The sequence below is a fragment of the Hemibagrus wyckioides genome, linkage group LG02 (assembly GCF_019097595.1).
Source record: "Hemibagrus wyckioides isolate EC202008001 linkage group LG02, SWU_Hwy_1.0, whole genome shotgun sequence".
Lineage (NCBI taxonomy): Eukaryota > Metazoa > Chordata > Actinopteri > Siluriformes > Bagridae > Hemibagrus > Hemibagrus wyckioides.
Genome location: NC_080711.1, coordinates 14,931,462 through 14,956,187, shown reverse-complemented (window position 1 = coordinate 14,956,187; position 24,726 = coordinate 14,931,462). Strand labels below are relative to the sequence as shown.

The 24,726-nt window shown below is 41.3% G+C and overlaps 1 protein-coding gene across 8 annotated transcripts in view; it reads left to right on the top strand.

The window, feature by feature from the left end:
- The window catches only part of LOC131366434 (BAH and coiled-coil domain-containing protein 1), a 68,814-nt gene that overhangs the window by 18,501 nt on the left and 25,587 nt on the right, over positions 1 to 24,726 (top strand). For 7 of the 8 annotated variants that reach the window (XM_058410969.1, XM_058410943.1, XM_058410966.1 and 4 more), the window contains exon 3: positions 18,399 to 18,581. In XM_058410969.1, the coding sequence (XP_058266952.1) occupies positions 18,399 to 18,581 (183 nt within the window). Of the gene's footprint in view, positions 1 to 11,836; positions 12,217 to 18,398; positions 18,582 to 24,726 lie in introns of those variants that run through there. The other variant, XM_058410967.1, reaches the window with a different exon arrangement.

Sequence of the window (24,726 nt, the reverse complement as noted above, 5' to 3'; positions counted from 1 at the left end):
ACACTTCCATAAAAAATGCTGTGCAGTCGCCGGCGGTCTTGCAGAAACTAAGGCCTGCCCGGTCCTGTTTGATGATGTGTCTGTAAACTGTATGAGCATTTGTTCTTGTGTGCGCTCAGACACGTAAGTGTATCAGTATGTGACAGCTGTCCCTCTCACACATGTGGCTGTTAGTTCTTGCTGGATGCGTGTGTTTTATATGATAGCATGTGCGAGTGTGTGTGTGGAGTCATTAAAAGAGGCCAGTTTGAAGATGCGCTGCTTTGAAGCGTGGCGTCGCTTTAATTCTTGACTGATTTTTATGGGCTTTGCCTCCGTGCCAGCTCACTGCTGCCCGGTGCGTCTGGACGCCATTCCTGTACACGCCATCTGCACAGGGTGTGTGTGTGTGAGCCTGTGTGTGTTTACATAAGGGTGAGGGTGTGAATGGTTCTGTCAGTGGTTGTATGTATATGATCATGTCTATTAATGCGGTTGGTTGGTATGTATGCTTTGAGAGACAGAAATGTGGTTTGGGTGCCTTTTGAGTGAGTGAGTGAGTAAGAGAGAGAGAGAGATAGCGAGAGGAGGGAGACCTTGTCCTGCTCTCGGGTCTCTTGATTTATGAGCCTGGGAAGGAAATCTTTCATTTGTTGCCTTTCATCTCTTTCATCCATCCTCTCCCCCCTCCCTTTTACTGCCTCAATAGAATCCAGCCTGCACTCTGTGTCCCACACACTGCCATAATACAGTGACAATGGAACAGGAGAAAGAGAGAGAGAGAGACAGCAAGAGTGTGATAGAGAGAAATATAGTGAGCAAAGAAAAGAGAGGCCGACAGAAGCATGGACGAATGAATGAAGATGAACCGCTGTTTTCAGTGCTTTATTAAATTCTTCTACAACAGGCTTGGTAGAGGTACATTTGGTTAAGTGTGTGTGTGTGTGTGTGTGTGTGTGAATTTGTGTGTGTGGACATGAGTCATTAAGCAGGCTATACCCTAATCTGTGAATAATTCACTGAACCCGTTGTTATGGCGCCTGCATGGTGTTGCTGTTCTCCGGATCGTTGCTTCTCTAAGAATGAGAATAGCAAAAAAAAAAATCAGAGCCGAGAGGAAGAGAACGAAAGAGAAGTGCTCCCTTTCTTTCTCCTTTTGCTGACTCTCAGTTCACACAGAGGTCAGGCCTTCTCTGTCAGAGTGCACTTAGGTGCTAACTGTAAATATACCTTAGCCTTCACCACATGTAAACACTGCAGCGTTCACACCAGCAGGTCTGTAGGTGTACGCTTACACACATATGATTCCTTTTGTTTGCCTACGCTCCTGAATACGTCCAGAAGGAATTTGGACCCCGTTTAAGAAGCGACAATGGGAAAGTGTCGACTCGTTCGGCTTGTCGCACACACTCCACCTGCGTTCTCACCGAGTCAGTGCTACATTCTTCACCCCTGTGTGAACCTCTGTGTCAGTCAAGTGAATCAAAAACCTCACACTGAATCAAAACCAAAGATCTGATCTCAGGCCAGTTTTGATGGACTTGTATGCACTCATGTGTAAAACTGAATGGAACAACCCTGGCTGTGTAGAGGGCACGCTCTGATTTAGATCCTTAGAGACACAGGATTTTGATCCCGCACTAGAGGAAATTCTTGTGACAGAAGCTCAAGCTGATGTTTCAGCAACGTTAAGGAATGAGTTTAGTTGCGAAGAGGTGAGTAGTCAGATACACTAGCCTCAATTCCACCTTGATGTTTCATGTATCTGGCTTGTATTCTGATAAGATATTAACCATATGAATTTACACTTTAACTGAAAGGTGAATACAAGTCAGACGGAAATGTGTTTGCTTAGGTGAAGCAATTTCTTGCGACTTGATATTTGAAAGGCTTTGTATTGCTAATGTAGCTTTTTAGAGAATGCATACACACTTTTATAGCATATACCTAACTGCATTGTACACTAAGAGGTGCCAAGAAATGTGGTTTCACTGTGATTCTTAGTGATTTGGTGGGAAAACTTTCTCTCTCTCTTTTGAAAATTATTTTAACTTTTTTATTTATTTATTTAATTTTATTTAATTAATTAATTATTTTATCTATTTATTTATGTATTTATGATTTAGTTTTATTTTATTTTATAAATTTAATTATAAATTTATTTATAATTTTTATTCTTTTATAAATTTAAAGAGCCTAACATATGCCTCTGAGTTCAGGAAACCAGTGAGCCAGTAGAACCCAAGTGGGTGGGACTGTGGGGTCTACATTTGATGTATAAATATATAAGAGGGTTTCCATCTCGTACAATCTCCGGAGCACCGTGCTTACACAGATGATGAAGGACTTTTGTCCGACACATTTCATCCATATTAACTAGCAGTTACACTAGGTTTTTGCCTTGTGGTCATTATACTGCTTGGCGGTTTGAGTCAGTGCAATTACATCTCTGTTATATGCCTTTGTTTCCTTTTCTGTATAGAAAATTCTGGACCTTGGTTCATTTTTGGTTGCTTTTTCTAGATCTTTGTCCAGATTACCTTTGTTGTTGTTGCTAGATAGAAAGAAATAAAATACTATGAATATATACACATAATCTGTTCCATATATTACATTTTCTTTCGAACGACTGACCAGTTTTCTAGTTAACTATCAAAAAATGAACAAATGTGTCTGTTGATTCTATAACTGGTCTTACATATAGGCAATCATTTCTAACACACAAGTATCTAAGTAGATCTTGCACTGTGTCAAAGATGGCTGAGAAATCCCTCATTCGTGCTGTAATGTGTGTTTGTTGGCCATTTGACTTCAGCGTAGCTATTGGCACTTGACATTAGTGTTTTTTTTGCTGGTTATGTTCTGATGTGTGACTTTGATTAACATAGTCAGCTTTTCCCAGAGCAGCTCTCGATTTGGAGCCGGAAGCTTTAATCTGGTGTGGGCTGATGTTGACTGACATGAGGAGGTGTTGAAGTATTGAAGTCATTTTTGGAAGGCATCTTTTTCCTCAGTGTTTCAGAGGTGACTGTCTCGAGTTTTTAGTGTCAGAACTTGACAGGACTCCTCTGAGCTGACCATTTCAGGACTATTTTATTTATTAATATTTTCTTAGGATTCATTTTATTTTATTTTATTTTATTTTATTTTGTGTCCTTTTTTGCCATCTGCTGCCTTCCCTGGAGTGTTGCCTTGGTTTGCCTCTTTACACACATACATACAAACAAACACACAAACAAACACAATTAATTCTCTGTATTCTAACTGGGTGATGTACGACTTCTCAAGTTCAAGGTACAAAATTGTATTCATATTCACAGTATGAATTCATATATAAGTGGGAACAGTGAATAACAAAGATGAGAAAATTATTAATATAATAATAATAATAATAATAATAATAATAATAATAATAATAATAATATCATCTCTCTGACTCACTCACATACACATAGACACCCACACACACTCTGGCACTCTCCCCCCAGTAATCCATAAAGAATCCCCAAATCCACACTAGCACTCACCCCTACCTCCCACACATTACCCACCACAGCTGTGCTGACATGGTTTATGGCAACTCAAGCCCCATATATACAGTTAAAAGGAAAAAAGACGGTAATCTACGAGTTTCGCCAGACCACGCCATCACAAGTCAGTGGTTAATGGCTGTGGAGGGATAAAGAGTTTCCATTTTAGATAAAATGGTGCCAGTGACGTGAGAACTCATCTGGAAAAGCTTTATTGGCGTTAGTGTTGGTCTGTGTGTGTAATATTTTATGCCCAGGGTGAGCGAATTAAAGAAATGGTTTCCGGTCCAAGCTAGCGTCTCTCAGTGTGACGGGTAAAAATGGGAGACAGGCTGAGTGGATGTGTGCTAGTCACATTGAGGCGCATTCACATTATGACTATACCAACCAGCTATGTAGCCACCGCTTCGGCCAACCGTTTTATCCCAAGACTGCCATACTGCCATGAGCCTCCCTTTTTCACCCCTGTAATCAGATACCACAGGGCTTTTGTGAGTATGTGTGTGCTCAGTTCTCAGTGCCTTACAGCATTTGCTGCCCTGATTGCAGTCTTAGCTGTTGGCCTAGTACGTAGATCCCAGCTGTAGTGCATCTGTGTACATGTTGACATCTCCCTGACTCTCTCTTTCTTTTTTCCCCTCTATTTCACTGTATCTCTCTTCCCCCATCCTCTTCCTGTATTGGCTCACTATATATAACACAGAAGCTCGGGAATAAATGCCTTACAAACACTGATAAATGTGCTGAAAAGAAGAACAAGGTGTAAAACCAAACAGTCCAGGTAAGTGTGAGAGCCGTACACAGGAAAAGAGAGACAGAAAGAGAGAGACTGACAATCCTGAGGCAATCTTTCCTGTCTGTGTATGACCTTGGGACTGTTCTGTTATTTCTTTTGGCTTTTAAATTAGCCTAACTGAGAGGAGAGAAGCCCTTGTATCTAATGAGATGAGCCAACCCACTTCATGTCTCACCTCATATACACTTTTGCCCGTAAATCCGATCTTCCATGCCAGGGCCGGGTCATCGGAAATGCTCACAATTTTACTCATCCAATCCCCCAGATGTTGAGCAGACCGTGTCCTGGCATTCCTCGGATGACCAGCATTGGCGGATGGAAAGCATAACTCATGTTTAAGGTCCTGGATTTGTCGGACATGAAAATGGCAAGCTTGGGAGCCATGGAGACGAGGAGGAGAGCAAAGAAACAGAGTAGACAATATTTTCATTTGGCTCACCAATAATTGCATGCACATTCAAGCCTTATGCATCCTGTTTTGTCTTGTGAAATATAAACCTATGCTTACTCTGTAACCTTGATTTGACTTTTAAGGATCTGAGGATTTCTTTACCACCGTTTTGCCTACTTTCCTCATGGAGATCATTACACTTGGTCATCTCTCATCCTATCATACAGTATGTGTGCATTCATCTGTGTATGTGGGTTTGCAAAGGACACAGTGGGTTCTTGTAGAGGACGTGGAGGACACATTAAAGCAGGACATTCCAGCTTTGTGCCAGTTGCATGCTGGGATGCTGATTTATGTGGCGTTTGGACAGAGGGAGGGGTGGGACTGTGACTGGCTGTGAAAACTCGGCCTTTATTGGCCTCTCTAGCCAAACTGATGTACAGAAAGGGAGCCAAAAAGTGCGGCAGAGTAAAAGAGAGGGGCAGCTTTGTATCTCGGAAGGGAGGTTAGGGGGAGGACAAGAATATGGGAATGACTGAGAGATAGAAGGCAGATATGGGATGAAGAGTCGGGACCGAGCTGGGAAATTGAGAAGAAGAATGAGTGATTGAGACAGTGAAGCGAAGTGGCAGAATGGGTGGAGGGAGAAAGCAGACAGACTTTGTAGAGTAAATCAACCCTGAAGACTCGAAAGGCACACTATATAGTAGCTCGCGGTGGATTTATGCACTGTTGCCCTGTGGATCATCCATTTTTCATAGAAAAGCTTCTCTGGAGATACTTTGTCTAGCTACTAAGTCTTGTGGCTGTAAAGTTGCTTATGTAAATGCTTCAATCCTGGCAGTGTGTTTGTGTAGTGTAGCCTGTCGAGCCACATAAGCTGAGCTCAGTCATCTGGTTACCTGCTCGTTCACCATTATTAGCCTGGAAAAGACCACCCAGCTCTTGATTGCAGGGGGTTTACTTTGATGTGGAATGGCCGCATGTGGGGATCATGGATACAAACCCCTCTTAAAACACACTTGTACACTTTTACAGGCTTCCGTGTGGCGTCGGCGTGCGTAGTCAGAGACTTGTGTAACATACACCCACCCATGCACACCCAGGCTCTCAGTGTTCCTCACCCACGCTAGGCTCTTGTGGCCAGCCCAAAGCTAGTAGAATCTACAGATCATACCACTCTCTAATTCCTAAGTTGAGTTTCAAACCTGTAAAAAACACAGCTAATATGATTTCCATAGGCTGACCATGATGCCTTCGTACTTTAGGATCACATAACCATTTGACCAAGCCTTCCTGCCTAGTTGGCTTTGACACATAACATGTTTAATACTGTTGTTCAACTCTGTCTTCACTGGGAAACCACGTGGATTGGGCAACAGCAATTCTGAAACAAACCAGAGCTGTAAAATTCCCCGACTCCCAGCCAGTGGAACAAGCAAGCCATGCGAAATTGTGTTGGGGAGATATCAGAGCTGTGGGAGCCGCTTTGTACGGTGCACTATGACTCAAACCCAGCTCAGCTCAAACAGATGGCGGCTCTTAAAGACGAAGCCGAGCGAGAGCTTGGTGTTCTGGGAACAGCGGAGAACTGCCCACTCCACCTACACTGGAGCTGAACTGCATGCTGCTTGATGAGTACCAGTTGGATTAGGTTTATGAAGGAGCAGTTTGCAAATCCGGTACAATGTCCATCAACACCACAGGACATTAGGGGGGTCTGTTTCATCTGTTTTGTCAATGGCAGACACTATGGCTTTCATCACAGTGTCACAGGCTTCACTGTCTCATTTGCCAGCATGAAAACCAAGGTCTAGCAGCTAGGAACAGTCTCAGTCTGTGTTGGATTAAAGTATTATGTACTAATAAACTTGTTACATTATTATCTCCTAATAAACTTGTTACAGTCTGCATTTTTGCAGATTGTCTTGGTGGTTTTGTTTGAAGTTCAATTTCTGAGAAAACTTTCAGATACAGATACACATTCAGGTCTAGATCCTGATTTGCCTCAGTTATAAGAAACACTAATTTTCAGAATTGCCTATAACATAGAAGATCTTTTATCTTGTTAGCATGCTGATGAGGATATCTAGGTCTGGGACTGGGCCTAGTCTAGCCCACTCTATCCTCCCCAGTGGGCTTTATGATGGTGGGAAAAGGAGTGTGTCATTATCAAATGGGACCAAAACAACGTTTCTGGGTCTGAGCAGCTCATATCAGCTATGCTGTATGGGCCCCGTGGGTGGCTAGATTTTTTCCTTTAATGTACTAGTGGGAACAGCATGAGAAAGCAAGCTTGGATTGTAGGGAGACAGGGCTGGGAAACTCTTTGCGTGGGTTTGTATACGCAGGTGTTTTTGTGTCAGTGACGGGGTGGAACTGATTGACCATATCTGTCTCAGCTATAGTTCCAGCTAGTTAGTGGCTGTGGTACAAGCTACCAAATCAGAAGGTGGAAGGATTGGAAAGATTGACTAACTGTAGTATCGAGATGATTGACTATAGTACTGGGAATTGCTGATGGTCCATTTGGCTATCAAATTTTTAAATGTCTTTCGGAAAACATGATGTTGAGATTGTGTTGTACCTCGTAATATGTCATAATATATGCTTCGGGTTCAGAGCAGAGCACCTCCAGCATCTTAGTATCTTAGCATCCCTTGTTCTTGCTAGTTTTCCTTGCATGGAATATCTTTGCTTGCAAAACAAGAATGGTGTGCCTTTGGAAAGGGGTGGGGCAAGAAAAGAGCTGGCCAAACATATGTAATGTGTTTCATATACACGTCATATTATTACAGCAGGAAAAATACCGAAAGCTCATTATGAGTCAACTCTAACTTCATTTTTTGTCCTTTTTTAAAATAATTACTTGTTAACAAGGTCATCTATGCTTACTGAACTGTAAACAAACGTAATGAGTTAGTAGCTGTAACTAATCTTCCCTGAACAGCACTGAAGATAATTATTGCATTTCTTTTTTTAAAGTGAAATAGTAAAAGCAACAAAACATTGTTTTATTTTCTTGATTTAAATCTCCATTCATATTTTGAAGGCAGAGACATTCGTGGCTTTATCTGTATACTGACAAGGGAAGTTGAGTCACTTCAAAGGAATCTGTTTTGTTGTTCTGCTTCGATTAAAGGTTTATTTAGGATTGAAAATATTTGAAACAAAATACAACAGACCTTTCTTAAAGCTGGAGGCATCGCATTTTCCAATGTTGCGTTAGTTGGAAATTATCGCAGGTTCCTGATACTATCGTCAATCGTCCCTATCCTAGCACCTCCGATTTTGTGTCTGTTTAAATCACATTTCTGTTCATTCTAAATAATGGGTTTGTATTCAGTTACATCCACAACTTCTCTGGTGGTAGAGAAAGTTTAAGAACCATGTCTGTTTGAACCACCAAAATATACTTAACCAAAATAATAGTACTTGACAAAATATAGCTGCATGGGAAAGTTTAACTCTGTGTGTGCTATCATGCTGATCAATATACACTACTCACAAAAAGTTAAGGATATTTGGCTTTTGGGTGAAATTTATGGAAAGTTCACACTACAGTGATATTATATCATGAAAGTAGGGCATTTAAGTAGAAGCATGCAATGGTGATTTCCTCATCTCAAACAATTTATTGAAACAAAAGCCAACAACAGTGGTGGGTATACCACAACAAAAAATGTCAATGTCTCAATAATTTGTCATGTGCCCTTGACCATCAATTACAGCCTGACAATGATGTCTCATGCAGTCGACTTATTGTCTGCTGAGGCATGGCATTCCACTCTTCTTGAAGGACGGCCCTCAGGTCATCGAGGTTCTGGGGTGCAGGGTTAAGAGCCTCTACACGGCGACTCGGCTGATCCCATAGGTTTTCTATGGGATTCAGGTCTGGAGAAAGTGCAGGCCACTCCATTTGAGGTACCCCAGCCTCCAGCAGCCGTTCCCTAATGATGCGACCTCGATGAGCTGGAGCATTGTCATCCATGAAGATGAAATTAGTCCTGTGTTGTTCATGCAGGGGCACAATGACTGGATTAATGATGTACCATTCACAAGATGTAGGGCAGTTCTGTATTGAGTAGACACACCCGCCCAGACTGTAACACCACCACCACCGAAGGCTCGTCTGGTGACAATAGTGGCTGATGCATAGCGCACTCCTTGACGTCTCCAACATCGTTGGCGGCCATCATTTCTGCTCAACCTGAATCGACTTTCATCAGAGAACAGCACTGAGGCCAACTGGTCTTTCATCCAGCGTAAATGCTCCCTGGCCCGACGCCTGTGCCTGGTGGTGTGGTCAGGTACCCTTGCAGGTCATCTAGCACACAGACCACGCTGATGTATACAAACGGTTTCGAATGGTCTGACGTGACACTTGGGTGCCTCTCGCCTCCCATAAATGTGCCTGGAGTTGAGTGGCATTCATCATCCGGTTCCGCAGGGCATTGTTCACAATGAAGCGGTCATCAACGTGGGATGTGGCCAAAAGATGTCTACTTCTGTGCCTTTCTGTGACTCTTCCAGTCTCTCTGTATCTCTGTTGCAACCTGCTGATGACACTCTGTGACACTGTAAGCTCAGTGGGCACTTCCCTCTGAGAACATCCTGTTTGATCAGTTGTTAGGTGTTGTCTTGGTCTCATGATTTCAAAATGTGAACAGCATGATGAAGAAGACTGTTTAAATATCAATTCTAATAGAACCAGGAAATGTATTGGTCAAATCATGGATCAAACACCAGTAGTGAATTTTGCCGTTAAGCACCTTGTTAGAGAACAGCAAGTTATGCAAAAAGTACTGAAACACTGAACATTTGAACATGTGCATTCAAAAGTGTAGAGAAGGTCAAATTAAGTTCACCTGTAAAGGTTATAGTGCATTTTAGGTGCATCCTGAAATTTCACCCGAAAGCCGAATATCCTTAACTTTTTGTGAGTAGTGTATCTAAATAGGACAGTCTCAGCCTGTTGCTTTAGTTGGACAAATATAGACATACATTCATAACTGAAAAGCTGTGCTTTAAGTTATGTCATTGTTTTATTTTAAGTGTTCCATAATAAGTGTCCTGCAGCTAACTATTGTCATTATTATTTGCCACAGTTTATTACTTTAACATTGCTTAAAATGAGTGGTTAATACTGTCATGTGTGTATTTTTGTTTTTTGTTTTTTTGAGTGGCTTAATCAGTGTTGGAGTCCATTAAGTGTGCGTGGGTATGCTTGTGTATATTGTGATGTGTGTGTTAGCAAGAGCAGGACCAGTGAGATATTCTGCAATAATTGTATCCAGCACACTCACCCATGTGAGATGAGTACAGATAAAGCAGATGGATGAATCAAATGTATTCTCTTATCTCTCTATCAGCCAATCGCTTATCTGCACTCAGTAAAATCCTTTCATGTGAGCAGCAAAAGGTGGAAAAAAAGAGGCAGAACGGGAAAGAAAAAGCCGAATTTAACAAAGTGAGTGTGGGATGGAAGAACAACACGGGGTGTTTTTAGAGAAAACAGAGCCGGCGGAGCCAGGTCCAAGCCAAACGGCAGTAGTCTGGAGTGTTATGGTCTTCCTGTGATGTGAGGTATGAAGTAGTGGTGGGAGCGCAAGAGCATGCTGTGATGACTTTCACTCACCATCTCGGAACATGTTTCCAGAAACTGGCCACTGTAGAAGCTTTACAGTCCAATCCTGACTCACTATGGCATGTGTGTGTGGGGGTGTGTGTATAACAGGACTAGAATTACACCTCTGCTGTCCAGACTTTCTCCTGTCATTCTTTCCACCATGAACCTCTATTCCCTGACAACAGGCCATGACTCAGCACTTGCTGCCTTTTGTTTTCTACCCTGTCTCATGTTCTTGCTTGTTCTTATTCTACGTCTTTCTCCCCCCTGTCTGTGTCCCTCACACCATCTCTCAGACCCCCTTCAGGCAGTGTGTCCATGTGAAAGCTTTCATTGTCCTTGAGACGCCATACTTCCTGCCTCTATCCTCCTCTGCAAATGTCTTTCCCCATCTGATTCTGATATTTACCGTCTCCATAAAACCTGTGTTCGGCAGCTCTCTGCCTCCAGACAGCGGTCCGTTTGCCCACATCTGCCCCCGACTGCTGGCACAGGGAGCAACGTTTGAGCCTCTGTCAATGAGAGAGCTGTTTCTAGAGACAGGCCCCTATAAATGATTAATCGTCAAAAAGCTCTGCTCAGTGTCCCTGGGGAACGAGGCTGGCGCAGTAGGTAGAAGCCTGCTGCATGTGTTCCCTCTGCCCTGCTCTTCAGTGCTACAGATGTGTCCCTCCTCCTTCGCTTGCATTTCACACACAGGCGCTAACTCTTGCACATTCGCATCCGTGTGTTCGCACACAGCCTGTGTGAGCCTGTCTGGCTTGGCCGGCTCCATGGTTATTGGCATGATTAAGTTTTGAAGACCAAACTGTCTGGCTGGCTGTAGCCATTTCACAGGCACCTTAACTGCCTCCCATAAAGCTTTAATTTGATCCACTTGTTTTTAAAGAGGTCCCTGAATAGTTTTTTCTTCTTGGTTTGTTGAGGTTGAAGAGGCTTATCTCCATAATGTCAACCTGCATAATGTAAACAGTACACGTGGGGGGAAAGAAAAAGCCACATTTGACCTTCTGCTCCTGTTTTATTTACATTAGACTACAAAGTCACAGAATGCTCCTCACCCCACCCTCTTTGATTTGAGCTTGAGTGGCTAACCACCAAGCCACTGCACAAACACTGGCTGCCAACCCTGGAGCGAATGGCCACAATTCTCCCTTTCTCTTTCTCTTCCACACACTCTTTTACTTTCTCGCTCTCTCCACTTAGCCCTACCTACAGTTTCTAACACACCCTTCTTCCCACACATCTCTTCACCACCCCCGGATCGACCACATCCACCAAAACTCACTCCACAAGCATGCACAGAGGCGAGTGTTGGAGGCGTGCGCTGCCCTCCTTTGGTCTCTTCCTACTCAAGCCTTGGAAAAACTCCAGCTCTGCGTACTCTGGTTCTGATCAGACCAAACCCACCAGCCCCCACTATACACACACCCACACAGAACCTCGAGGGGGTCCACCTACTCTTAACTGTCCTCCCACAGCGTCCCGAAAACAGCGTCCGTCCCCAGTTGCCTCCAGACCGGCAGGAATGTTTGGCTACCAATCCGTCTAATGTTTTCAAGATGATTTTGACCGTTATAAGGAAATCCCCCCATTTGAGTAGCCATTTGAAATTCCTTCTGCTTTTTTATAGCACGGAAGTGTGCTCTGAGTCACTGGGTGAAAAGCGTAAGCTGGCTGCTCTGTTTCGTCTACAGAGCCTTAACTGGCGTTCCAGCGAGTACCGTAGTGTTTGAGCTGCTCGTCTTCAGGCCAGGCTTTCGCTCTCTCAGACACAGGAGTGTGAGGTGCCGTGATTTACTGCTTCATTTTTCGAACCATACATTTAGCACCTGTTTTGTGGAGAAGGGGTTCTGTGACCCATACGACGCTACCACGATGTTTTTGCTGGGTGAGTCTGTCAGCCTTGCTGTCATTTTGCTCTTCATTTTCACCACCTCCTGAGTCGATTTCTTCCTTCGCTTCATTTCAGCGGGAGCCTGTGTGGCTGGATTTGTGTGGTGAGATTGTGGAACCAAGACAATTGTTTCTCTTGGATCGTGCCAGCATGATGAGAGCTTCCCAAAGCCTCCACCACATGTTAGTGACTGAGAGCTGACGAGGCCATATGTACACATTTTCCACTGTACTCACTATTTGAAAATCTTAAATTGCATGTCTTCTATGTCTGGGAGAGTGAGGGAGAGAAAATGTGCCTGTGTGCTTAGAGTAGAGAGGAATTAGCTGGCGGGTCCAACTGTCACATCTGTCGTTTATCTGCGTAGCTGTTTGTGTGGCATTCTCATTGGCTCCTTCTGTTGCTCAACAGTGCCAACGTGGGTTTCCACTGGAGCATTCAAGGCTGATATTTCGTTCCCTGTATTAGAGTAGGTGCCTTTCTGAGAAGCAGAAACTAGGAAGGAGCCAGGTACAGTGAACACTGTTGATGGGTGGAACGCAACGTCACGTGACAGCAAACCCACTTACCCACCTGCATTTAGTTAACAAGCAATTACCGAAGCTTGTATGTTATGTAATGTTAGAGTCGTGGCATGAGCAACAAAACGGAATTGTTCTGTCTCCTATTGTAGCAGGAGGGTATGTTATACATGCTTTTATGCTGTGTAACAGCTACTTGCATCTGGCAGTTGTTTAGATAGGTACATCGATGTTAACCTTGTATTTGTGCAACAAACCAAAACAATCAGTTGTATTAGTTGTATCAGTTGTTCTCTTGAATTCTTGGTAGGAAATTCACAGAATTTGACTCCCATCTAGCTCTTGAATTACCTTACGTTTTCTCAGATTTAGACCACAAAACATGCTGACAATTCTAGCCATAAAACCTTTCTCTGTCTCTGTCTTCTACTACTAAGCGAAGGCAGCGAATACTATGCTGTTTTCAGATTTTTGGAAACTCAAACATGGTGCGTTTTATGTGGGTCCTGTGTAAAAAAAAAATTAAACCAAGATAAATATCGGTAACATAAAACCATTGCAAAGAGTAAGTAAAAATATACACCAGAAATTACTGTTGAAAAGAGAGAAACTTCGTAGAAATTCTTCTAATTACACTACTTCTAAAGTTGCAAAGTGATGATCAGGCAGATTCTGTGACTGTTCCGTATAATCACGCATGAGTTCTGGCTCCTCCTTGAAGTCCCTTGATGTTATACTCTGTTCCCATGCAAGGAGAGTAACCAAATTCAGCAAAGGTATTTAATATCATTATGGGTCACTAAGGCATGAAAATAACAACAGCATACCTTGTGGATTTGTTACAGTACTATGTTGTCCAGTGGAGAGGTGTTATTTGAATCCATGTGCAGTTGTTGTTTATTTTTCCTTCAGTGTGTAGTATGAATATAGAGTTCTTCACCATTGATGTGAACAGATGTATGATTGCATACACACATCGCTTTGTTTATTACTGTTTCTTAAATTGAACCGGTTAATGCTTACCAGATTCTCTTCACCCAAATCAAAGCAAAACCACTTTAATTCTGGTCTCAGATCAGAATGAATTTGTGCTTTTAACAATATTGTGCACTAGACAAGTCATATCTACTTTGTTTTCATGTGCCTGTGGATCTGTTTATTCATTTTTGTCCTTCCTGTCCTCAGGTCAACTGCACAGTCATAGACTTTTCAGCACAAAAACACACGTGAGCCCAGCTGTGTGCAGTGGTTGTAAACAGGAACATTTTAATCATACATTTAATCAACACTTAATCAATTAATATTGCATAGTAATTGTAAGTGTATACATTTGTGTATGAAGGTAAGCAAAGGCAGCCCCTAAACCCTTAATTCTATAAAGTGATCTTCTGTTGCAGGCTATGATCAAGATGCACGTGAGTCACATTTCCGAAGTGTCCACAGAAATGCTCTCTGGCACCGATTAGGGCCATATGCCAAAGCTGAAAATAAATGCAGTCTGAAGGAGAGAACAGAGTGGAGGGAAAAACAGGCAGTTATGAGCACTGGCTTAGCTGTTGCAAGCTTGCTGAAGCCCATGTCATCCTTTTAATAAGCTGCTAAGCAAACAGTGGCGCGGGCCCCATTCGTGTTCTCGCACCCTAGACCTCCGCTTCATTTGGCTGCCTGCTTTCCTTGGCAGCATCCCCTAACCTGTTACTTTTGCTTCACTTTGGTCTGTGTGGGTGTGATCAAATTATTAGAGTCGGTGAGCTAGCACAGGCAGGAAGAGGGAGTATGCGATGATGTGGCTGCTTACAACACCTGTTCACTGCAGGACATGCTCTAGGTTAAGTACAGTAAGTGTGTGTGTGTGTGAGACAGAGAGAGAGAGAGATACAGAAAGGAAGTGTAAAAGAGAGGGCAAGGAAGACAAACGGAAAGGTTGAAGGTGGTATAAAATATGGTGTGAGAGGGGTGGAGATGGAGAGGAAAGAGCTCATGCTGGACTGATTATCACACTGCTCAGTAAATGTGTTGGTGTGTGTTGATGCCTGTGGAGTCAGTGTCCTTAGAAAGAGGTCTACTGAAAGTGGATGATGGTATAGTGAGTTTCTTTTCTTTCAGCCACGTTCGGCACTGATCCATCATTCCAGTTACATGTATATAACAGAAAGTGCTCTCAGTCCTTCAGCCACAATAACTGCTCTGTGCAATTATACTTAAATTGCAGCAACAACACAGTGAAATTTAATTACTTTTTAGAAACAAAGACGTCCAAATATTACAGAATATAGAACAAGCCTATGACACTGTATGTCCTTTGGATAGTTCAACATGCAGCTAATAAAGAAAATGTGTTATGAAAGAATGTGTTGATGTATGTAAAGGCAAAACAACCAAATTAGAACAATCAAGCATCAACTGAAAATATGCCAGTTTTTGTTGTCCAGAAATATCTATATATATATATATATATATATATATATATATATATATATATATATATATATATATATATATATATATATATATATACATGGTCCTTTTATAATTATTCTGAAAGTTGAATTTAGCTTCATGAAAATAAGAGAAAAATCAGAGGGTGTTTAAGGGTGCACATCATCTTTCTATCAAACCTTGATAGCAGCAGTCTTTGCAAAATACATCATCGTCTATTTCTTCCTTCAGTCAGTTTGAACAAGGTGTTGTAGAAGTGTTAAGATGTAATGAGGAATACAGGTACAATAAGCTACAGAAAAGGAGACCAGGCAGAAAACTGAGTGAAACAGCTGCGTGCCTGTGGAACGCATTGTTGAACGTATCTAGTTAGCAGGTTTAGCTTATTCTCTGCACATAGATGTTGTGAAATAGCAAATAATCAGGGATTCTGAATATTTAAAAAAAAAATGCATGTTCCTAATTCTCATGTCAATTGGAATAACCCTAACTGCTTGTGGGTGTCTTCTGTATGTAAGAGAGCAGTTAACACTTTCGGCAAAAAAAAAACGTTAAACTGTCCGATGACATCGAACGAGCAGCTGTTTGAAAGATGCAGAGCGTGATTCACAACACATTCGCATACTTTGGCTTTCGGCCTCTCTGTTCGCTAGCTGTCAGGCAATACAGAAGAACTAGCTAGTGGGCTGGGAATATAGAATTCCCTAATTGGAAGAAAATGAGCTAAAAATGCAAGAGAAATAAAATGTGTAAACCTCTTTAAGATTCTACAGAAAACAAATATTACTTGCTGTATTTTAAAAATCAGAGCATTTTGATTAATAACTCAGTCTACCACTAATTGACTGAATACAGTGTGCTTGGAATAAGTTAATACATCTCAGGGGTTGTAATTTATGTGTTTATAGTTTAAAAACAGCACCTGTATGTTCATACATATTCAGCACCTTGTGAGTTCTTGACGTTGGGGAATTTATCTTGGGTGTCTTTGTCAAAAGAATGTACCAGAGTAATGGGAGCAGTGTTTAAGCCTTGCTTAATCAGTATGTTTTTTTTTTCTTTTTCTTAGTTATACCCATAACACATAATGGACAATCAGTGGGCAGTTTACAGAGGTGCTGTTCTGAATGGTCAATTACTCATCATTGTCTACTTAAACACATACTGGAGTGGGTGCAGAACAGATTGCAGCACTGCTACATTTATTACAGGGCTAAGGCAAACAGAAACCCTTTGAGAGCACAGTGAATGCTCTCTGGGCCTCTGGGTAATGTAGTCTATACATCTTAGTGTCATTCTCTAAAATTAAGACAAAGTGTTTACCTGCCTGAAATTGAGGCCACATGATTATGTTTGTCTGACTGGAGCAATGCAGCTCGAAAAGTAAGGTCAAAGAGTGACAAGATCGTACCTACCGAGTGTCAGTCAGTTGCTATGAATACTTCTTGAATACTTTTGTTCATTAAATGTGCGAGGATGAGAAAGTGAAAAAGTGAGTGCCGGGGAGAAAGAGGAGTTGGATGGAAAATTCCAGAAGGACGATGAATGGTATGGCGGAGGAAAAGATAAGAAATGGAGAAATGGAGCAGGGTTCAGGGAGAGATTGAGGGCGTGAGAATGAGAGATTGAAAAAAACAGATAATAGACGGAGTGCGAGGGAGAGAGAGAGAGAGAGAGAGAGAGAGAGAAATTGGGGATTAGAAAAGGAACACAAGGGAGTATGTGAGAGGGAAGGAGACCGAGAGTGTGCATTCAGCTGTGAGATGAGATGTCTGTCCAGTCGGGTGTGAGGAAATCAGGCTTGGTCCATATGTCTCATGGGCTGCTATAGCTCCATGTATGTACTGTATTTTGTAATTTATGATTTTTTTTTTGATGTATGTAGAAATCGCATATAAGAATACCTAAATGAATACTGTATGTCACAATATTTTATTTATGCTGATTAAGTGATGGAGTAATTTATTCATTGCAGTGGATCTGGAGCCAATCTGGAGCCAATGAGATCACTGAGAATGATGTCTGTGAATATTCTCGCTCATCTAGGTGTGGTTATCTGGAAGTTGAGTCACGTCAACTGGACTTCTTTCTAGTTAGATCGAAATGTTTCAGTACTCATTCGAGCAGCTTCTTCAGACTGATGAGTAATGAAACGTTTCGATCTAACTAGGTAGAAGTCCAGGTGACGTGACACAGTTCCAGATAACTGAGCATGGTGTGGGAAGACACAGGACACCAAGTGTGGACATTTTCATAGTCTCATGCACACCTAGGCACAATTTAGTGTAGCCAAATAACCTGTTAACATGTTCAGGGAGGTGCAAGGACACTGGGGAACTCGGAGGAAACCCACAGGTAAAAAATGCAAAATTCTGCACAGGTAGTAACCAGAGCTCAGGTTCGAACCAGGGACCCTGATGCAGCACTGGGCTACCTGTAATGGAAACAGATTGTTGTTAAATAATGGATTCCCTAGCATGTATGTGTCCCAGTCACGCCATGACCATTTTAGTGGTGCTATTTTGACCCTATTCTGTTCTTTTGAGAATATTGCTATAACAGCAGTTAATGGAAGCATTTCTTATTCATTTATTCGTTCGTCTTCAGTAAGTGCTTTATCCTGGTCATGGTTTTTCTGGATAAAGGTCTTTTCCAATGGGAACACAGGGTTTAAGGAAGGAATACATCCTGATTGGTATGCTAGTCTGTTGCAGGACTCCACACAGCACACACCAGTTCATACTTTGGGGCAGTTTGATATAGACAGTCCACCTGCTGGCATGTTTGTGAGAAGTGGGAGGCAACCTGGTGGGAGAGCCAGGCATTCATGGGGAAAAACATGTGAAACTCCAAACAGAGCCCATGATTGATCCCCAGACCCTGACCTTGGCAATAACACTACCTGCTGTGTCACTATGTTGCCCAACCCTTTTAGCAAAATTCCCCTAAAATTTGCTAAATTCGTGGATGGTTGGATCAATGTTAAAGATCAGTTATCCAGATGTTACTGTGAGGTCTGTAGTCAGCAAGAGTATCAGAGCAGTATGCCAGGTGTTGTTGCAGATGGCAAACCAATCAGAAAATGAATCCATATGCCCAGACTTGTCCACCATTGCCATAGTTGCCCAGAGCTCATAGTCCTAATCCTTGTTTTTTTTTCTCTTCCTCTCTTCCCCTCCCCTTGGCTTCATTTCCTATTTCCCTGTGCGGATGCAGGCAGCGGACTGATGGGTAACTCCTCGGCCTCATTTATGGGGACATTTCTTGCCAGCAGCCTGGGTTCCTCTCCCTCACACCCACCTCATCCCTCCAGACCTCCGTCCTCCCCCTCTTCTCCTCCATGTCGTGGAGGGCCACACTCCACCGCCTCCCAGATCTGGTTCCCACACTCTCACGAAGGTAAGCCAATCCCTACCCCAATTGTCCTCTATGGCTGTGCATGCCCATATACCTGAGTGTGTGTGTGTGTGTGTTTGTGTGTGTGTGTGAGAGAGAGAGAAAGAGTGTGAAAGAGAGTTTATGCATTTGGAAAGTCTTTATGCCTGCTGCTTTTCTCATTGAGTTTACAGTCCAAGTAGGTCTTTCTGGTTCCCACTGTCTTCAAGGCCCCACCCTAGTGGTTTTCCAGATTGTGACAAGAGGGCAAAAGTTCAGCCAAAGAATCTTGCGGTCGTTTGTACACGTCAGCAAGAATGTCATTTCTACCCAAACACACAGACACACATGCAAACACACATACCCCTCAGGCAATAAAATGCTGCACAGTCCACAGTGGTTGCAGCTGTCATCTAAAAGACAGTGTGGCTTTTCCCATCCTGCTATTCCTCTCACTCTCGACCCCAAGCTCTTCCCGGCCAGTGGTGTGCTAAACTTCTGATCACTTTTCCCTCCCTTTCGTTCTGATTCTGTCCACCATCACAGCATCACATGCTAGATGACAAAACTGCTAGAAGCATAGTAATACAGATAAAAGAACAGTGGTCTAGACTAAGGTGCCGGTCAGACTCAGTTGAGAGACAGGCGGGTTGGAGTAGGCTACATTTAAATGTACAAAATACTCATAAACCATAAGGCTCTCATCTCTTTGTCATTTGTATAATTTGGGACCAGACTGTTGTCATGCCCTGGAGTTATGTTACCAACCTAGCCTTTTTATTGGTTTCCAGGCACACTGGTCTCACAGTATCACAGTGTATTTCCTATGACCATTATTTTATAAGCTTTTAATGCAGAGCTTTATGGGACAGCAGTGACTGGATATGTTTTTTCTAACTACATTTAGCAACTTACATTCTTTGGGGTGCAAAAACCTACAGCATACTACCTCTCCATCAAGCAGAACTCCTTTTAGGAAGCTTAAATCCATATCTATCCACAGAACCATTGAGGAAACCGTTTAGCTGACAGAATGGTCATATCCCCCTGCTTCCCCTTAAAGTGCACACAATGAAAAGAGTTTGCCCGTAGATGGGATTAGGGACATTTGCTCTAGAGGTGTGATTGGTTACTGAGCCAGCTAAAGTGTTGCTAGCATTAGAGACATCCTCTCTAAGATCTCTGCTAAAAAATGACAACATACTATATGTGCTTGGTAGAAAATATACAACGGTCAACCTCAGGCTTGCGAATACTCTTTAACTTGCTAGAATGACTTGGGCAGAAAAACATTTGCGCTATCAGTGTCAGTCATTTTCTCTGAAGAAATGGAACGATGATAGTAGGGACGTTACTAAAAGTAATAAGGATGATTATGAGCTGGATTATTATGATGGGCTATTATCTCTATTGCAGTTTAATTGTGTAGAACACCGAGGGAGCATGATTGAATCCCAGCCCTTCATCAGCTGTGTTCGGCTCACTCCCTCTTTAAGTTAATTGCATATTGTCTTTTCTCCGGTTTCCATCGAAAGCGAGTCATCAAAACGAGGGGCACAATTACCCAGCCTGTCCTCTGCTCCATGGGTGCCTACAGTCTCCTGCCAGCAGCATTGGTGTGCGAGTGTGTGTAATTGTCTTTGCCTATTGCCTTTGAAAGGTTTTTTTTTTTTTTTTTTTTTTTTTTTTTGAGATATGAAAGTTCCTTTAAATAGTTCTTCTCTTGCATCAGACTTTTGCTTTTGTCACTTACGCTAAAACGGATAATCCTATTCTAAATATAGTAAATCTAATCTAAATTACACTAATGCTTCTATCATATATACAGTGCAAATCAGTCCATAAATATGTCTAGATGAAGTATGGATGGTGTCTGTGTGTTCCTGGTCTATGTACCTGTTTGAGTTGTGCAGAAATACTATTAGTGGAGTGCATGCTAAGAAGGAAATGGGGAGAGGTTAGGTTTGGGATACTGCTGTATCTAAATTGCCTTTTGATTAAAAAAAAGGCAACTTAGAAGATCAACTTGGAAAACAATCTGGTAGGTAGTTTAGCTTTTTCCCCTAGGTGTGAATCTGCATGTTATGATCTTTTTAGGATTTGTGGACTGGTGTGTATTTCTGCTCTGTGGCCACTGTTTCCAACATAGGCTCCAGAACCTCCATGATCCTGATCAGGATAAACCGGTTACTAAAGATTAAGCTTGAGTTTTATTTTTAATCACTGACATCTTCTCTCTACTTACACCCCATTCTCTGAAGCATGAATGATACACTATTACATCTGTTCATTTATTGAGAATTTCATTCATTGATGAAGAATTTTGTCCTTGGTTCAAATAACCTCCAGCATCATAATTACTGAATCGTAATTGCTACATTTCCAGTTATTTCTTCTGAACGAACCTCTTGGCTAGCTTTCACAACCTTCCTGATAATATCCCAGGAATTATATCAAGTCAAATTTGAAACCAACGCTGGCTTCCATTTCCACCCACACAAATTATTACTGATAAAATACTGTGGAATTTCCCAATAAAAATGTATGCATAAAGGGTTTTTCCCCCAAACTTGTAAAGCAACACTGCTCTGTTCTTGTTTTTTTCCAAAGCTGCCTTTTCCAAGTTGGCAGATTATGGCTGTATTAACTTTACAGTAACACATGAATAGAATGCTATAAATAGACTTATGACATCGTCAGCATGAGCCCTGGCAAATGGAGTCTATAAACACACACTATATTTGATTTCTTGAAAAGGGAGAAATCAAACTCTGAAAAACACAAGGAAAAACCTCAGGGCTGGAAGCCTGCTGGCTAGTGTCCAAATTATGACTTTAACTATGCCAAACGCAGGGCCTGCTATTTCCTCCGACTTGCACCCCCCCGGCTCACTCGGTTTTCACACGCATCTCTTGTCAGCTCCCTGTACACAGGCATATCTTCAGTGCCTCTTCCCTCTGATTTGTCCCCACCCTTTTCTCGATGTCTCCCTTCCTTTCAATTAACAATCACAGGGAACAGTCTTTCACGTTTTTCTCCTCTGCCTTGTAAGTGTCTCTCTGTCACGTTTTCTCAATTAGTAGTCTTGACAAGCAGTTCTACATGTCCCTCCTCTCTCTTTTTTTTTTTTTGCTGTCACTCCCTTTGCTATCTCTCTCCTTCGTTTCTAATGCAATTTACTCTAGCCTGTTTACAGTTGAAAGCTTGTATTTGGTGGCATGTGTGGAGATTGGAAGCGGCATAAGCTGTCCACTGGGAAAAGGTGAATTAAATAGAAAAAATATCAGGCATAGCACTAGTGCCTGACCAATATATCATTTGACAGGTAAAATTGGCTAATATTAAAGCCCTACATACCTATCAGCATCAATGGAAATCTCACTGGTAAAGCACTAATAACATCTCTTAGTCAAGCTGTAGTGAAACTGCAATAATGAATGTGATGCAGTTTTTCAGGAACTGGAGTTTAGGATAACCTATTTTTTCATTTATTTTTTGTTAAAAGATTATTTTATAATATGGATTATTGCCTGTTTTTTTTTTTTGTACAGAAAATATTTAGCAGTTATAAAAGTATACATTTTAGACATAAATAAAAAAAAGAGTAAAAAGAGTATATGCTGCCAGTGATATTTAAATAACCTAATCAATCTTTGATTTCTGTTGAACATTATATTAAAGAATACAATACAACATAAAAAGTGATGATGTAAAAGCACTGCATTCTTTAAATCTGTTCTATTCTTGCCTGCTGAGATTCTCTACATCCCTGAAGCCTGATGATGTTAATGGTTTGAGCAGCCAGTGTATGATACCAGTGTATTAAATGTTTCTATTAGGTAGATATTTTCATTATGGTAGATTTTTAAACCTGGACAAATATTTTGGCATTTTGCCATCATTCATATTGCTATATTGAATTTTTTGGAGTTCATTTTATTTATGTATTAGAAGTGAAGTTATTTAGATGTTTATTTATACAGTGCTCATTATGAGTGATATTGATTTAAAGCTTTTGAACCTTTCTGTTATGTACTGCAGATTGATAGAAGGACCATATCAATTTAACCAAAGCTATAAATATTAGGTAGTGTTTTTTTAACTGATGTGAAAGGTTTAGATATGAAAAATATCAAGTTACTTGAACTCTATTTGACGTTAGCATCCACTGCCATATTAAAACCTCTTATTATCAACATACAGAACTGCTGTCAACAGTCTTTAATTCCATTCAATTCTTCTTTGTCTCCAGCTGCAGCAAAGTCTACTTTGCCTGTCAGATTCTTTTTCTTGCTGACTGCCATTTGGTAAAAACCTCCCATGAATCCCCCTCCACAGGTGCTGGAAGGTCTGAATAGGACAGCAGAACTGCTGGTCGCTGTCACTCTCTAGAAAACCTGCTCATCTTTAATCAAGCATGCCAGCTGGCATTGCATTAACATAGTTAGCGTCAGCACACAGCAGTAAAGATATCCAACATCAGGTGGACTGCAGCTAGCTTCTCTTCTCCTAGCCCGATTAACAATTGAATAAGCCTCTGTGCCACCCCAAGGCTGCCCATACTCCCCATCCAGTGATGCCCCTGCCCAGTGCTGAGCAGCTTCCTACTATCAGTTACAGCCAGATTGTACTGTGAAATGGGGATTACTATCCCATTTGAGGGGGAAAAACACATTCACACAGTCAGCAAGGCTTGCTATATTCTATAATGCTGTTTTTGCTCCTATTGCAGTAAAATAGTAGAAAAGCCGTGTTTAAACAAAGAACAATTTTTTCCATATCCTTTAAGTCCTAAACAAATTGCCATTAATGAGAGTGCTCATTAATGCTGACAAGTGGTGGGGGAGAAAAATGTATCTAATTATCATCTGTGGCAGGTCAGGAAAATCAGTCTTCAAACCAGGACTGTCTGAATGTGCTGCCAACCTCCTCTGCGATTAGCCTATAGTGACGTATGAAGCTGGTGACAAATGGCAAGAGCAGCTGCTGTGATGAATCGTGTCATGGGAGAGAATGTCCATACCTGTGTTAAGGGGTAGTGTCTTTACTTTTACCAGTATCAGGGTGGTAGTAAGGTAGTTTTTAAATCAACAATTTTAGCAAATTGTTTGATGCCTTTTGACAAATTGACAAATTGACAAATTTTCACAAGTTGACAGATGACAAATAGTTTGTGCCATTTGATTTTCTTAAGTGGAGATAAAAGAAAATGTTAAAATTGCAGGATTTTGTGAGGTAAAACATGAAACCAAAGTAAATCACATCATATCTTACCAGTAAAGTGATTCTGATTAACCCCAAGTAAAGGTATTTCTTTTGAATTTTCTTGACAACTTCTTGATTTCACCTGACTTTGAAAATCATGTTCAGCAAGGAGTTGTACAGGATGTCATTGTCTTATTATTGATAATCAGCTTGCTGAGTTCACAAGGATATGTATTATGGCTGAAACAGAAATAACAGCAGACAGAAGTGGTCAGGAACAGTGTGTCTGAGAGTTATTGTACAAAGCTGTAGAACGTGTTTAATACTGAAGTGTACTGTATGTATGAGTTATAATGCTTACAGTATGTGCAAATTTAAAACCCAGCATTCGTATGATTAAACATTTTTGGGTCGTACCATAGGATTTAACTGACTGCAAATGGTCAGTGAAAGGTTTAGAGGCATCCAAAGACAAAATGTAAATCCTTCAAGAGTCTTCACTTGATGAGCTATTGATCGTTTTTATTGTGAACATATATGGCTTCTTTAAAAGTATTAAAAATCTAAGTTCAGTAATTTGGAGAATATCCAATAATATTCAGTAGATTTTCATCATTTAATGGAATATAATGACACATTTAATTGTCAACGTTATGTTGAAGGATAAAGGTATAATGAATATTCTTTCAGTTCTTTTTCTGTCCTTTTGCTATACTTCATGCAATAACAGTGAATATGAAGTATTGCAGTCTTGGCCAAAGCTATTTTTGGACCTAATGGGTGATGGAGATTTATGGAGGAACGGATTAACTGGGTTAATTATCTGGCTTTGTCACGCATCTGGTGAATTGGAAATCATCTGCATTTTAAAATTCTGCCTCAGTTTGCAATATAATTGATCTAACATAAGATCCGATTCCGCAGCCTTCAAAAATGTCTTCTTAAATGATCACATTTAACATTA